This window comes from Colobus angolensis, unplaced genomic scaffold (genome assembly GCF_000951035.1).
Source record: "Colobus angolensis palliatus isolate OR3802 unplaced genomic scaffold, Cang.pa_1.0 Scaffold37, whole genome shotgun sequence".
NCBI lineage: Eukaryota > Metazoa > Chordata > Mammalia > Primates > Cercopithecidae > Colobus > Colobus angolensis.
This window is the reverse complement of record NW_012117043.1, coordinates 162,624-179,001: the sequence shown is the minus strand read 5'-3', so window position 1 is coordinate 179,001 and position 16,378 is coordinate 162,624. Positions and strand designations below refer to the sequence as shown.

At 49.3% G+C, this 16,378-nt stretch overlaps 1 protein-coding gene across 3 annotated transcripts in view; it reads right to left on the bottom strand.

Annotated features, from left to right (window-relative positions):
- The window catches only part of HNF1B (HNF1 homeobox B), a 58,625-nt gene that overhangs the window by 34,764 nt on the left and 7,483 nt on the right, over window positions 1–16,378 (bottom strand). For 2 of the 3 annotated variants that reach the window (XM_011953613.1, XM_011953614.1), the window contains exons 3-4: window positions 12,148–12,334; window positions 10,177–10,412 (exon numbers count right to left, since the gene is read on the bottom strand). In XM_011953613.1, the coding sequence (XP_011809003.1) occupies window positions 10,177–10,412; window positions 12,148–12,334 (423 nt within the window). Of the gene's footprint in view, window positions 1–10,176; window positions 10,413–12,147; window positions 12,413–16,378 lie in introns of all 3 variants that reach the window. The other variant, XM_011953612.1, reaches the window with a different exon arrangement.

The following is a 16,378-nucleotide window of genomic DNA, read 5'->3' as shown; positions in this document are numbered from 1 at the left end:
TGTCAGAGCTGCCTCGTGATAGGGATTTGCCTGGCCAGATCCCAGCCTCTTCATCACTGTCACAGAGGGCATCTCCATCAGTATCATTATCATCATCATCATCATCACCATCATCATGACAGATAGCTACTGATCACTGGCAGGTCCAGGGAGGCTCGTCCCAGGCAATACCAGGTGTTGGGCACTGAGCTAGGAGCACCAGGCAAATGCTCAGGGAGCACCACCAGAGACCTGATGGCTGCCCAGAGCGGGGCAGTTTTGTTTCTGTCTCTCCAGATAATTGATTTGCAGTAGCCCAGTACCTTTTCTAGACCTCATTTTGCTCAATGGAAACACAAGAGGAGAAGTTCTTGCTTTTTTTCTTGCCCTGGGGATCCTGGTAAGAGATTTTAAAAAGAATGAAAGTAGTAGAACATTAAGCTAACTAGCAGAACTAAATTAAAGGAGTAGACTAGTTTACCAGTAGAATATTAGGGAGAAAGTCATGATATGTTCTTTGAAAACTTTCTGGTAACATTAAATGTTGACATTAATTTGTGAACTGTATACTTAAGCAGTGTTAATAGGGGTGAAGCTGGGTGACATTGTTTCTAGAGAAGAGAAAATATGCCTCTCTCTCTCCATATATATATAGAGAGAGAGAGCACATATATGCTATATAAAACAAAACTAATCCTATGCTCAGTTTAATTCTTAAACTGAATACCAAATTTATAAAACAGGGGCTTCCTGCATATGCTTTGACAGGAAGCCCTCTATAATAGATATCTTTGTTTCACAAATATATGGAGTGTCTACCGTGTGCCAGGCACAGGGCTATGGGCTGGAGACACAATGGTGAAGAAATCCAACTCAGGCTTAGATGTTGGTACAGCCCACAATTCTACCATTCAGAATACAGACATAGAGAGCAAAGTGTTCAGAGACTTCAGGGACCTTCTTCTTCATGGTGAGATTAAAGTTTACAAGTAGGGATGCAAACCCTCTAGTTCCCCTGGCTGTAGGGTTGTAGACAACGAGGAAGAAAGGCCGCTCATTTCTGTCTCTATCCGTAAAACACCTTGAGAGAAATTAAGCACTTATGTGCCCATCATGCAAACTGATGTTACACAAATAGGAGATGTTGTTTAAGTGTTTTCCACCCTTGCTGAACAAGAACTCACTTAGGCTTCACTGCCAACCCAGTCCAATGGGTGCCAAGCAGGAAGAAGCACCCTGCAGTGGACAGGGCCAGAAGGCATGGGCATGCCAGCTGCCATTCAGAGGCCCTGAAAGTGTTAACCTCTAGCAGTTATAGGTGTCTCGTTTATACCCATTATAAATCTGTTTATTGTGACTGGCCCCACCCAATCTGCTGGTGTTGTAAAGCTCTAATGATCCCTAATAAAGGTGGAAGGCTTCTAACAGCACACAGTTCCTGAAACGGGGAAGGAGCGAGGGAGTGAGGGAGAGAAGGAGAGAGCGACAGATGATGAGTTTCACAATAAAATACCACAATGGCAAACCTCCCTCTGCACTTCAAGCTGCGGAGTCCTGGGCCCCAAGACTGGATGCAACACACAGGCTCCAAATAATAGCCTCTCAGAGTGGAAAGGCCCTCATCCCACACCCTCATTTGCCAGAATTCCCAGGAAGTTAAATGATTCACCCAAGGTCACCCTTGCTCACTGGTGGCTCTGATCTCCTGAATCCTAGTCCAAGGCCTCTCACCCCGGCTGCTTCTCCTTTCCCATTTCTGCAAGGGGCCATGAGGATGACCTTCAACCCCTTCAGAACGCTCCTGCTCCATCGGGCCTAGTAATGTCAACCCTGACTATGCATCCAAATCTCTCTCTCTCTCTTTTTTTTCTTTAGAGACAGGGTCTCACTCTGTCACCCGGGCTGTAGTGTAGTGGCACCAATGGGCACAAAGTACTTAATTTATCTCAAGATGTTTTATGAATGGAGATAGAAACAAGCAGCCTGTTCTCCTTGTTGTCTACAATCCAACTGCCATAGCTCACTCCACCCTCAAACTCCTGGGCTCCAGTGATCCTCCTGCCTCAGCCTCCCAAGTAGCTGGGACTCTAGGTGAATCTTTTAGGGCTTTTGTCAAAAGTTCTTATGCCTGTGAACCCCTCATCTCTCAATGCTGATTCTAAAGGTGTGGGTGGGTGGAGGAAGTCATGTCTATTTTTAATGAGCTCCCTGGATGATTTTTATGTGGTCTGGAGAGAGAGTTGAGAACCACTGATCTTGCCAATACTTAAGTTCACTGTTTCTGATGTTTCAAATGACAAGCAGGGTTCATGGAAAGGGAAATCCTTCCAGGGTGAAACTGCAAGGCAAAACCCTTGTCAAGAACCCAGGGAGAACCCAAGCTCTTCTGTTCTCTCAACACCTTCAAGTTTCTGAGTCAATTCAATAATACTGTAATGGCAGCTAACCTTCCTTGCCAGGCACCGTTCTTGGCACGGGGCGTGTCTGATCATATTTAAGCCTCACAGCACCCCTAAGGGGATAGGTATTGGGACAAAGAGGCTAATAACTTGAGGCCACACTGCCAGATAGTGACAGAACCACAACCCAAGCCAAGCCTGATTTGGGTGCTATGCTTGGCTACCCAGACACACATATCTGAATCCAGTTCTGAGAAGGGACTGGCCATAACCAGCTCACCTTGGCTCAGGTAGACTTTCCTTGGGAAAGTCTACATGCTAAAGACCATCTGCACAGTGTTTCTCCAACTTAGGAAGAACCTGCAGAGTACAAGTCCTGAGAAAACTGACTATTGACTTCTCAAAAGCATTGGAGGCATTGAGTCCCCCCCTTGCCAGCTGATTCTTCAGTGGCTGAACTCACACAAGCGTGCTATTGCGGAGGTTGTTGAAGTTAGAGCGTAGGGTAACGGGAAGGTACCTGAAGCAGACGCATGCTCACAGGTTGAGGCGAGAGGTTTCCAGAAAATCAGCCCTTAGGAGCTTCTGAGGTTTCCCTTTGCTTACTGTGGGGCTGTGTGCACCCTCTCCTTCTTAATGCTCCTTCGCCTGAAGTTTGGGGGAACTTCCCTTCTAAGAACAGAGGCCATTAAGCTTCCCAGATGCAGCCTCCACTGGGAACATCCCACACCCGCTCTACCTGATAGGTTCCCAGGGCTAATTACTAACAAGCAATACACATGAGAGGGGTACTCACACCTCCTTTAATTAAAAATGAAAAATGGCTGGGCATGATGGCTCATGCCTATAATCCCAGCACTTTGGGAGGCTGAGGCGGGTGGATCACGAGGTCAGGAGATCGCAACTATCCTGGCTAACACGGTGAAACCCCATCTCTACTAAAAAAAGAAATACAAAAAATTAGCGTGGTGGCGGGCGCCTGCTATTCGGGAGCCTGAGGCAGGAGAATGGCATGGACCTGGGAGGCGGAGCTTGCAGTGAGCCGAGACCGTGCCACTGCACTCTAGCCTGGGCAACAGAGTGAGACTCCGTCTCTCAAAAAAAAGAAAGAAAAAGAAAAATGCCCTATTAGTTACAGGAAATTCATGGTCATCTCGACTACATAAACATCATGAACTTGACCTCCTGCTACACGGTCATGACCCTCCCCTCTGCCCCCACCAATCCATGGTCTTCCCAGCTTCCCCTCACTGTTTCCTGAATTTGTACTAAATGACTTACAACGCTCAATATGCCTTGTGGATGTCACAGAGAAGTCCTGGAATGGTTGGCTGCTTGCTCTTACTTTATGTGTTGGCTGAATTCCTTTTATGTTTGTTGTTTCTGTGTGTGTGTGTGTCTATTTGTATATATTCAATTTCTTTATAAGTCTGTATTTTTTTCTCTCTCCTCTTCGTTTGTGTTTGTAGGTGCCCCTCTAAAACAGGTAGAGGCATAGGGCCCGCTCTTGTTTGCTTGGATTGGTCAGGTCTCTTCTTTGTGCTTTGCTGTTATGTCTGGCTTTTTTTGCATCTTTGTTCTTTCTTTTCTTTCTTTTCGTGTCTGTTTGCGTGGATGTTTCCACAGTTTCCGAGGGCGGTTCTGCTATTCGCTGGAGTTTCGGGGTGTGTGCTTGCAGTCAGTTTCCTTGTTCCTGTTGGCTTTTTGGTGTGGGTCCGTAGTCTTTGACTTTTTTGCTGTTCCTTCTGGGTTTTTAGGCGTGTTTCTTCGTTTTTGGTGTTCCGGTTTGTGCTGGTGCGTTTGTTTACAGGGTTTGGGGCGGCCCAGGGGAGTGGGTTGGTTTTTTTGTCTGCGTACTCGGGGTGTTTCCCTGTCCGTGGTCTTCTGCCGGCCGTGTGCCCTTGTTGTTAGGGCTGTTACTCTGGTTTCTCTCCTGGTTTTCTTCCTGAGTCTCTTTGTCTTCGCTGTGGTTGTCCCCGGGAGTTAGCATGCTCTTTAACTTTTGGGGATCTAATTTTGCTCAGCTGAGGTTTTTTTGTTGGATTTCGTTGGAGCTTGCTATGTCTTCGACTGTTCTTCCTGTTGGTGTGTATGTGCTTTCTCCAGTAGTTGTGATTTGTCGGGGGTGTTTGTTTGTCTTTTGGATTTTTATATTCTGCTTCTTGTGGTTGTTGGGTGTTGTTTCGTTTGAGGACTTTTGTTGTTGGGTTGGGTCTTTTTACTGGTGTGTTGATCAACGCCTCCTGTTTTTTTCTGCCCCGGGAGTTGGGGGTGGTTTTCGCGTTTTTCTGTGGTTGTTGCACTGTCTCTTAAGGCCTATTGGGTTGTTTGTGCATTTTGTATGCCATTTGGTTTTGAGTGCCTGTGCAGTTTGCTTGGCCGCCCGGGTTGTTCTGTGGTTTTGATGTCTGTGGTTTTGCTTTGTTGCCTTTGCGTGGTTCCGACTGCATCTTTTTCAGTGCTTTGTTTTTGGTGTCTGGCTTTTTCTAGCCAGAGTTTGTGACTCCCTGTTTTAGCGTATTTCTTTGTCGCTGGTCTCCTAACGCTTCTTTGTTGTTTGGTGTGGCTTTGTATGTGTGTTGGATTCGTTTTTTCTGTGTGGTTTCTGTGTGTGTGTGTGTGCGCGCGCGCGCGTGTGTGTGTGTTTCTCTCTGTCTCTCTGTGTTGGATTTTGTGCCTGAAAAGTTCTTAGCATCTGCATAAAGCAAAAAGAGATGGACAGTGTGCAACAGCTCAAAACCTCTCCCCACCACTTACTAAGAATATGAAGTTGGGCACATTCCTTCCATTCTAAATAGTTCACTTCCCTTGATTGTAAAATGGAGATGACACTACAGATGGCTCCTACTCTGCAGGGTTGTTGTGCGGGTCACATAAGCTGATGCATGGAGGAACTCGGCCCAGGGCCTGGGACCAAGGAAGTAAGTGCTCCATTAGAACTGGCCATTAGAATTCCTCTCGTTGAATCACTCACTACCTTGCCACTGGCAACTTTGGAGATTTCCTCGGGTCCTGCAGAATTCAGTGCCGGAGAAAGCAACAGCACTTCACATAGGTACCCTGGCCCAGAGTTTGGCTTGTCTAAGACCCAGGGTTAGATTCCCACAGGTAACCTGGGAGGGGCTGTGAAGGGGGATGAGGGAGGGGCAGGAGGCAGGATTCTCTGTTTTTCAAGCTCTAAGCCACGTCAGGGAAGTCAAGTCCACTGGGCTTGGAGAGGGAGGAATAGAGTTCAGCGAGAGGGAGGAGCAGCAGCCACAGAAATAAATGTCTCCTCTTTGGTAAAGGGGCTATGGTTCGGGACCCATGAAAGTCCTCCTGGAGGGGCCTCTTTTCTTCTTTGTGCCTTACTTTCTTTCCAGGAGAATAAGTCCCCACTTCCTCCTCAAAAGGTGACACAAGAGTGAGCACATCACGCGTGGGAGAGCGGAGGCTGATGAAGACCTTTTACCCCTCCTCGCCTCCTCAAGGTAGTGGCCAGGTGAGCTTGCTGCTGACTAGAGCAAAAGGTACAGGGAGCAAGGTCGCCACAGATCACACAGCAGATACCACAGCTTGGGCCAAGGCTAGCAGAGTTTCCATCCTGCGCCAACTTCCTCCTCCTCCTCCTCGAGCCAATCAATACAAGCACCAGGCTCTAACCAGTCCTTCTCCTTGCTGCTGCCCTGCCCTCTGACCTTCTGGGGGCCTTTCTCTTGATTCATCTCCAGAAGGGAGGTAGAGGCCATCACTCCGGACCTGCTCAATGGCCTCGGAATGGGCTGTCATGGGGCCTATAACCAGGGACAGCTCCTGCTGGCCAGAGCTGGAATAGGGGGTGGGGGCAGACAAAGGCCTTCCAGGCTGAAGATAAATGGCTGCCTGCAGCCTGCTACAGTAACTTCAGGCCCCCAAGAAGAGCAAACAAAGGGTGCCCCTGTGACACTCCCTGGAAAGATGAAGGCCCAGCAGCGGCAGCCAGGCTGGTTCAAAGCCCCAGCTTAATTGTCAATTAAGCATGCATAAGGGAGACAAAGCCATGACAACCCTTGGCTGCATGCTGGTGTGTGATTGTAAAGCCGAGGAGGGGCAACGCTGGAAACAGCTGATTCTGCTGACAATGTGTTTGTAGGGCATCTTGTAACCAATCAGCCGCTGACAGAGGCAGAGTGCTCCTCCTGCCACCCCTATTGTGCCGGACATTCCAGGACTAGGGTCACACCATGGTCATCGTGGGCAAGTGGGCCACAGCATGGTAAGCACGGCTGGGAGGGAAGGTGCTGTTAGAGAAAGGGTGCTCTTCCTCTCTAGGAAGGGGGTTCTGGGGAAGCCTCGTCTCCAAGGTGCTGCCAGCCCTCCTGGCTCAGGTGCGGTGTTTGGAGAGGGGAGAGTGTGGAGAGTGGGTGTGGGGGAACTGGAGCCTTGTTTCCCCCAGCTCAGTCTTTGGGGTTGCTAGTGCTGACTGTGGATGTTGAGCTCTCCTCAGCAACATGGAGATTTTTTTTTTTTTTTTAGACAGAGTCTAACTCCAATGCCCAGGTTGGAGTGGAGTGGAGTGGCCCATCTTGGCTCACTGCAGCCTCCGCCTCCCGCCTCCTGGGTTCAAGCGATTCTCCTGCTTCAGCCTCCAGAGTCGCTGGAGCCTGCCACCACACCTGGCTGATTTTTGTGTTTTTAATAGAGATGAGGTTTCACCATGTTGGTCAGACTGGTCTCAAACTGCTGACCTCAAGTGCCCGCTCTGGCCTCCCAAAGTTCTGGGATTATAGGCGTGAGCCACCACACCCAGCCCACAGAGTGTTGTTTTTTGTTTGTTTGTTTTTGTATTCTGCATGCAGTTATGTTTCTGGCTTGGTTAGTGACCATACCTTGGCTGTGGGCACTGAGGTGGGAAGAGTGCCATGCGGCTCTACAGACAGAAAGCCACCCCTGAGTGCTGGGCTCCAGCCTGCTGTCTGCCTGCATGCATTACTGTCGTGGCACACATGCCATCCTGGCAGCCTGAGATGGGGACACTAGTCCTTGACCCCAGCATCCTGCATCCCAGGCACCAGCACAGCAGCCACCTCTGTTTCTAGTCCCAGGGCCAGGACACATCTCACTGCCTCTCAGGGGGAATGCCCTGGTGTGTGAGATCAAAAAGAAAATGATTTCTGCTGCCTGCCAGCCTTCCCACTGCCCTTGTTTAGCCCTCTCTAATGTTAAGAGTCATAATGAGGGTAGTATGAGTTACTGAGAAAGGTGTCTTTTTACATTCACCCCCTTCATCCTCACACGCACCCTATCTGGAAGGTCCTATTTCTCCATTTTGTAGGCAGGAAACTCAGACTCAGAGAAGTTATGTGAATCAGCCACAGTTATAACCTCACTGGTTAGAACCCAGATATATAACTACACTCAGAGAAAGAGAAGCCAGTCCTTGGGCTTAGGACAAGGACTGTGTTGAGGAGCCCAGAGTGAAAATTAAGGCAGAAGGGCTGGGTACAATCTCACAACTATAATCCCAGCACTTTGGGAGGCTAAGGCAGGAGGACTGCTTGAGACCAGGAGTTTGAGGCTGTAGTGAGGCAAGACTGCACCACTGCACTCTAGTTCGGGTGACAGAGGGAGACCATGTCTCTCAAAAAAAAAAAAAAAAAAAAAAAAAAAAAAAAAAAAAAGACAGAAGAAAAGCAGTCACCGAGAATATTCAGTGTCCCGTAACTGTTGCTCCAGAAACAGTAACAGGATCTATCACCCCGCAGAAAGATCCACAAAGCCCCTAAACGAAACCTCGATCCGCAGCTGGTTCTGGGGACTTGACACTGACCCGATGACCCAGTATCTTTCCTACCAGACAGTAAGCTCCCAGAGGGCAGGACGCGCAGCTCGTACATCACGAGCGTATTCCCAGGACTTGGTAAGCACTCAACACATCGTTGTGCTGTGGGAAAGCATGGAGTGGGAACCAGCAGGCCTGAGCCCTAGTCCTTGTTTTGCTACCATTGCTCTGTGTCACTTTGGCAAATCACTGCCTCTTTCTGGGCCTCAGTTCCTTTCTTCAAATTCCCTCCAAATTCTAATATTACATGATTTTTAGAAAGATTCAGACTTCTGGGCTACTCCAGAGAATCCACTTCCCGTGGGACATGCCCTTCCTAGACTCCAGTCAGAGGAGTACGCAGGCTGCGTTTTCTGCCCACCCTGCTGGGTTTCCAGCACCTGTTCCCGGTCCATCCAGCCCCAGCTCTCTGGGTCTCCTGTCAGCACATAGGATGCCTAAACCAACGACCCCGTGGTGACCTCAGCACAGCCCCAGCTTGTCAGAACGCTGCTGGGCCTTTGTTTGGCTTCCAGGCTCCCTGACTTTGGTGTGGAGATCACAGGTCCCAGCACAATGGCCATTGTCTTCTCAATAATGCCCCTTGCCCCAACCACGCCCCCTGCAGCTCCCAGCTTCAACTCCGTGGATCGCTGTGGCGGCCAAGCACTCTGGTCCTGCTCAGTGCCAGCCACATGCCATTTGCCACAACCCTCAGAACCCTGCTTTGAATTTCCCTAAAGGGGCGAAGTTACTCTGCAATCAGGCCAGTCTTTTCCTGGGGGCTTCTCTGCCTCTTAAGTAACTAAGACTATCTTCCTGTGTAGCTGAGCCTCTCTCCTCTGTGGGAGAGGGACCTAGAGAAACCCCCGGCACTGGCCCCAGCTTCATGCTGGACACTGTCAGGCTCCCAGAGGCCCTGGAAGAGGCTGTGCTATGGGAGGGCACAGCAGGCATGGAACAAATGCTTGTATACCACCCAGCTGATGGCTCTGAGCCTGTCTTGGTGGCTTTGGTCCCCTGAACACTTGGGTTAGCTCCCAGCCCTTCAGGCCTTTCTCATTAGAAGGGCAACCAACAGGTGAGGGGAGCAACAGGTTTCAGAATCACCCCCAAGTTAGAAACAGTGTTTGGCTTTCCTTTGGCAAGCCCTTTTCTTGGAGCAGGCAGGAGGCTGCTACTCTGTCCTCATGGGCACCGCACAGACCCCAGTGAACACGTCAATTCTAGGAAGCCAGCTTTGCCGGAAGAATGAAGGACCAGAAGAAGTGCTCCGTCCCAGCCTGTGCCTACCACAGAGCTCAGCATATAGGTGTGCTTTCCCCCAAGGAGGCTGTAGGATTCCATCCTGACAAACCCAAAGCCCACGGCAGAGGCATTGCAATCCAGGCCGGGGCCCAGCACAAAGGAGCACTCAGTCAAGCACGGTGGAGCAGGTACTCCGTCAGTTTGGCCCAACTCATCACTGCAAAGGTTTCAAGTGACTGACCCCCACCAACCCTGATGACACACGGAAGCCAACAAGCAGAGGCCACCAACAGAGTGACCGTCCCCAAAGGCCACTGGGCTTCTCCTGAGGCAGCCGGACCGAGCGAGGGGCAGGATATGGCCAGGGATGGAGGAGGTGGCCGGAGTGCCATCCTCCAACAGAGTGAGGGATGCCACGCCATCACGACCCCTCTGCCTGAGATTTGGACCCCGTCCACCCATAAGGCAGCCTCCTCAGTGTAGAATGACCACTGAGCCAGCAGCCACACAGGGAGAAGAAGAGGGAAGGAGACAAATAGGGTAAAGGGTTCCCTGGAGGCTAAGTGAGCCTCACAGGGCAGTGGCTGAGCCAGGAGTTGGAGGAAAGTGATCAGAGCCACACATTATTTCCAGGGGAATATTCTGGCAATGAGAGAGCAGCCCTAGGATCACCTCAAAGGATTTGCTCCTCTGAAAACCCTGAAACCAGATAAGATCCGTGGCGAGAACCAGGATGGGTTGCTGAGGCAGTGAGGCCCAACCTTTGTTTACCTGACAGCTTGTTCGGAGGAGAGGAGCTGGGCTGGTGGTGCGGGGAGCCATGGGAGAGCAGAGGGTTCAGGCTGTGAGTCTGGTTGGAGCTATAGGCGTCCATGGCCAGCTTCTGCCGGAATGCCTCCTCCTTCCTGCGGTTTGCAAACCAGTTGTAGACACGGACCTCAGTGACCAAGTTGGAGCCCAGGCCGTGGGCTTTGGAGGGGGACACCCCTCGCTGCAAACATTCTGCCCTGGGGATGGATGGAGGGGAGATGGTGAGTGAGGGTGGCGGGGGGACTTGTTGGTGTTTGGCCAAAAACACACAATCACAGCAGTCTTGGTTGGGAGTGTGAATGGGCCGTGGACAGAATGGAAGGCTGAGGAGGGGAGGCCTATGCAGAGAAAAGGCCAGTCCATGGAGTGATATGATGAAGATGGCTGAAGTAGGTCTGAACGCAGGGACAGAGCAGGCTACGCCACCCTGGGAGTCAGGGACTTAGGCTCTGGTGTGGCTCCCGAGGAGAAGAGAGCACGCTGGAGACAGGCAGTCCAGGGGAAGGTCCAGATGGGGCTTCCTGACACCTCCTTATTTAGCCATTCTTCCCACCACACAAAAGGCAAAGCCCTTCGCTGACTCTGTCTTGAGTGCCTTCAAAGCACTTCAAGAGGATTTCTGGTCTTTTGGGGTTTGAACTCCCTGAAAGAGTGCCAGGAAGCAAAAAGCCTTATACCCTCCAAAAGGCAGGCAGGGTGGGGTCCAAAGCAGGGTGCATTGAGATGGCCGGTCTCTAGCTTTATCAGGGCTGGTGAAACCTCAAACTCAGGTGTGAGAGATTCTTAGACACTACTGAGTGCTGCAAGGCGTCTCATTAGTCGGGGTACGGAGCACAGCCTAAGGACTCAGTGGCAGGACAGGCCTCCCTGCTTCCCAGCCTGACTTCCCTGGCTGCATTCTTTCCACTGCCAAGGCCAGCCCAGCCCAGAGACAGAGAAAGCGCACACAGGCCTTGGCCAGACCAAAGAGCTGAATTTTTAGAAAGTCAATACTGGAGTCAGGGAGAACAGGGCAGGAATGAAGTAAAAAGATTTCCCAAGGTTTTCCAATAGTTTTAAAAAAAAAATAGCTGGGCCCTGTGGCTAGAGCCTGTAATTCCAGCTATTTGGGAGGCCAAGGCAGGAGGATTGCTTAAGCCCAGTTCAAGATCTGCTGGGCAACATAGCAAGACCACATATTAAAAATAAATAAATAAAATAACACATAGCTTTTGTTTCTTTGTTTGTTTGTTTGTTTTAAAATAGAGATAAGGTCTCGCCATGTTGCCCAGGCTGGTCTCAAACTCCCGGGCTCAAGCAATCCTCCGCCTTGGCCTCCCAAAGTGCTGGGATTATAAGTGTGAGCCACCGTGCCTGGTTGGTAGTTAGCATGTAAAAAGAACTCTGTTGAGTCAGTGGGGGCAGAGCAGACTGAACAGATCTGACCAATTCTTACTCTCCTGCCAAGCTTCCTTTTGGACCACTGCAAGTCTAACAGTTGGTAGAGGCCAGATCTAGAGTCTGTGGCTAAGGGAGAGTTTTATCCTGGCCTGTATGGAGGTCGAACACAAAATTTTTATTTCACAGGTATCATATTTTACACCAGCATTCTCCAGAGTATCTTCCCTAGAATAATAATTCATGGGATTGTTTGTACTCTACCAAAGATTCCAGAGTTAACAACAAATTCAGCAAAGCTAAGTGGTTTTCTTGACTGCAGGGCTTCTCAGAGCCTTTAATGTAAGTTGTGACTCTCTAAGGGGAAGTATCCATATGCTGGTTCTCAGACTTACTAATGAATTGATATTGGGATTCTGTGGAACATACTTTGAGAAGCCCTGATTTAGCCACACTTGTCTGTATAACTAGTGTCTCAATATCCCAGGACCGAGGGGAGGGATCCTGGGTCCCTGTGCTTGCCCACCTGCCCAGGTGAGCTTCTGGTGGTGTTACCTGTTGCATTCCTCCACTAAGGCCTCTCTCTCTTCCTTGCTGGGGTTCTTTTGCCGGTCGTAGGCCTGGTACAAGATTTGCTGGGACGCGGGCCCCCATTTGAACCGGTTGCGGCGCATCTTCTTGTTGGTGGGCTCAGAGCAGGCATCATCGGACTGCCCAGGCCCCTGGCTCTGTTGACTGAACTCTGGAAAGAGAAACAGCAGCTGATCCTGACTGCTTTTGTCTGTCATATTTCCAGAACTCTGGACTGTCTGGTTGAATTCTGAAAAGAGAAAGGAGTAGATTTGATAGGGTCTGTAGCCTTCACTCAGCAGACAGACAGACAGACAGACAGACAACGGACGAAGACACATTTATTCCCCTCATCTAACTAAGCTTTGCAATCTGCTCTGGCTGCATGTGGAGCTGGAGACGGGGAGGCCTCAGCACAGGCCTTTACTGCCCACCTCAGTTGCTCCAGCAAAGCCACCCTTTTCCTTTCTTTGAAGGAGCTCAAACATAGCCAGCCATTGTTTTAAGAAAATTATTTTTTTTTCCCCTTTGGCTCACTGGCCCTCAGACATGAAGCAACACTCTGCATCCTGAACTCTTGTATTTGATGTCAAGTGGGTAAGCTCAATCGAGTCTCAGATCCAGGGGAGAACTGTTCAAAGGTACAATTTATACTTGCACAAATATTCAGAGGCTGTAGATAGCACTCCCCACCTCTCCTCCCTCTTCCTATATCCTAGGTATCTACATTATAAAGTCAGGTTTTTAGAAAAAACCCAAACCTTTTGAAACATGCTTTGAAATAAATATAACTGGAGCTTTGTATTGGAAAGAGAAGATGTGCTTTAGATCTCAAATAATTTCAAAGACTACAAACATAGGGCCTGTCTGGGAATGGTGTTTAATTAGCTGGAAATGACGCTCCCTGTCTGTCCAATTCCTTGGGTCCAGGAATACTGTGACCCTCAGGAGATTTTTCTAGAATGAATGAGAGCCAGCAGCCCAGCCCAGTGGTGATGCCTTAGCCTACAAGGTTTAATGAGATTTGATATTTACATTACTGAAGAAGAAAGCTTTACTGTCCTCGTCTTCACATCTGCATGAAGCAGGGCTCATTGGGGTGATTAATTCCATTTTACAGATGAATAAACAAAGAGGCTAAGCACTCTGCTGAGCAAAGACACATAACACATTCATTTCCTAGCTCTGGGTCCCTATGTTCTGGATCTTAATGTCTTTTTTTCTTTTGAGACAGAGTTTTGCTCTTGTTGCCCAGGCTGGAGTGCAGCGGTGTGATCGCGGCTCACTGCAATCTCTGCCTCCCAGGTTCAAACGATTCTCCTGCCTCAGCCTCCTGAGTAGCTGGGATTATAGGTAGGCAGCACCATGCCCAGCTAATTTTTTGTATTTTTAGTAGAGATGGGGTTTCATCATGTTGGGCAGGCTGGTCTCGAACTCCTGACCTCAGGTGATCCACCCGCCTCAGTCTCCCAAAGTGCAGGGATTACAGGCGTGAGCCACTGCACCCAGCCTTAATGTCTTTCTTTCTCAGTTCCTGTAATTACTCTCACAGGTCACAGAGAGTCGAAGGCTACCACCTCCCTTTGTGATAAGCTCTGAATGTGCCATCATTTACATGCTATCCTTCTCGTTCTTCTGGACAACTGGATCAAAAATCCTCAAGGTTCAAGTCAGGCTACTACTTAACGTTTGAATGCCCTCTACAACCCCCCACCGAGTGGCCCTCCAGTCTATATGCCTCCAGCAGCAGGGAACTGACCACCTATCTAAGGCTCATGTCCATTTTGGTCCATCAGGAGGAATGGTTAGGGCCCCTAGCCAGCCAGGACTTGGGATCCCAACTGGAGGTGGTGTTGGGCTTTGTTTAACTGTGGACTGATCATGACACTGTGGCCTTTGATTTGGCCCATTTAGAATCCTGGAGGATTCTTAGGCCACCTTAGGGCTCTGTTTTCAGTGGTGCCCAACAATGCTACTATAGACCTGAGAGAGTCCCTGCCAAACAGCTAGTGGGAAGTCACTGCTAGTGGGATCATGTGGGAACCCAGCTTAATTCCCCCATCACTTAGTCCCCCCAGCTGTGGGATGAGACTGACTGAAAGCTTAGGGACACTAACTAGCCTTTCAGAATATCTACCCCTAGTCAGGATGATGGTGATGTTGCCCCAAATTCCTTTGGGGGTTATACTTTTTCTTTTTTTCAGACAAGGTCTTGCTCTGTCACCCAGGCTGGAATGCAGTAGTACGATCATAGCTCACTGCAGCCTTGACCTCCTGGGCTCAAGCCATCATCTCGCCTTAGCCTCCCAAGTAGCTGGGACTAGAGGTGTGCAAGCCACCACACCTGACTAATTAAAAACATTATTTTTGTAGAGATGGAGTCTTACTATGTTGCCCAGGCTGGTCTCAGACTCCTGGCCTCAAGCAGTCTTCCCGCCACCTCAGCCTCCCAAAGCATTGGGGTTACAGGCGTGAGCACCTGATTACACTTTTCAAAGTGCTTTCGCCCCTGTATAGTATTTGGCTTCACGGCAGCTCTCTAAATGCAGTTACTTGAGGGGAAATCAAAGGGAGAGAAGGAGACGTCCTCTGCTCAGTGAGGTCTGTCACAGTGTCTTTCCTCCTCCCTGTAGGCCCTGTGTGGCACCGGTGGAGTCACCAATGGCCAAAGCCAGTGTGGATCATCCCAAGGGCCTGGGAGCAATGCAAGATTTTTTCATTTAATGTGAACAGACACAATAACGGTTAACATTTATTGAACCATTTCTATGGTGAGGTATTGTGCCAAATCCTCTGAATATATTCCTTCATCTAATTCTTACAACCTCTCCAGGTGAGAAGTACGGCCATCTCTATTTTACAGATTAAGAAACTGAGGTTCAGACTGGTTAAGTGACTTGCCCAAAGTTATGTGGACTTGGGGCAGGAGCCCGGACATGAGCCCAGCCTGCAGGCTTGCAGGCTCCTAACTACCACCCTGTGCATCGCCTCTCACTAAAAACAAAACCAAAGCAGTGTACCCGCAAACCCTTCAGATCTGACTTGTGTGGAGGTGACAAAACCGACTCCTGAAGCTTTGTGTCTGGTGGGTGTGAGACACTCTCGCAGCTGCTCCCTATTGTGGGGGCTGCCTCGGTCTCTTACCTGCCCTTTGAGGAGGTAGCAGCCTGAACAGTGTTCAGAACTCAGTGTGTCCTCAAATCAGCCAGGTGGGTTTGCCTGTAGGTGCTCAGAACCATTCAGGTTCCACTGACCTCAGGGGCTTGGCTCTAGCCTCTCCCAATTTTTGAAGAACTAGACTACCACATTTGCTCCCTCTAGCCACCACCAACTCTTCTCTACTTCCCTTCAGATTAATTGTGTTTGGGGAACAAAATGTCCATTGCCCATGAAAATTATCTTGGAGAAGTTGGCTTCAGTAGTCTCTTTATAGGCTTGGGGGCCAGCTTGGACAAGGAAATTCTATGTGTGTGGAGAGGCCCATGAATATTACCATTTGTTATTTTTAGTTTTTCAAGGAAATTTGTAATCATGTCTCATTTTGTATTCTCTCCCCTCTCTTCCTCCTTCTCCTCACCCCATTCACCTGTGTCCCTCTTTTATTTCTCTTACTTCCTGATTCTTATATCATGTTTGCATGTCTTATATTCATCCTTCAAGACATGATTTGAATGTCACCTCTTCTAGGAAGCCTTCCGTGATGTCTCCAGGCAATTTAGCAGTTCCTCTGCTGCCCCTTGTGTATATCTTTATAACAGCTCTTAGAAAATGAATGTCATTATTTACTCAAACATCTCCACTTCTTCACTGGATGGCAGGTAAGTCCCTGGAGAAAAGAACCTATGTATTCCACAGCTTAGCATAGTGTTTGGCACATAGTAGGTGCCTGTATAATAGTTACAGAATGAAGGACTGTTTCTTAAGCTTTTATGTCTCATGTGACTTTAAAACAAAAATAACAGCCGGGCATGGTGGCTCACGCCTGTAATCCCAGCACTTTGGAAGGCAAAGGCGGGCGGATCATGAGGTCAGGAGATCGAGACCATCCTGGCTAACATGGTGAAACCCCCGTCTCTACTAAAAATACAAAAAAAAAAAATCACCTGGCATGGTAGCAGGTGCCTGTAGTCCCAGCTACTTGGGAGGCTGAGGCAGGAGAATGGCGTGAACCTGGGAGGCGGAGCTTGCAGTGAGCTGAGATCACGCCACTGCACTC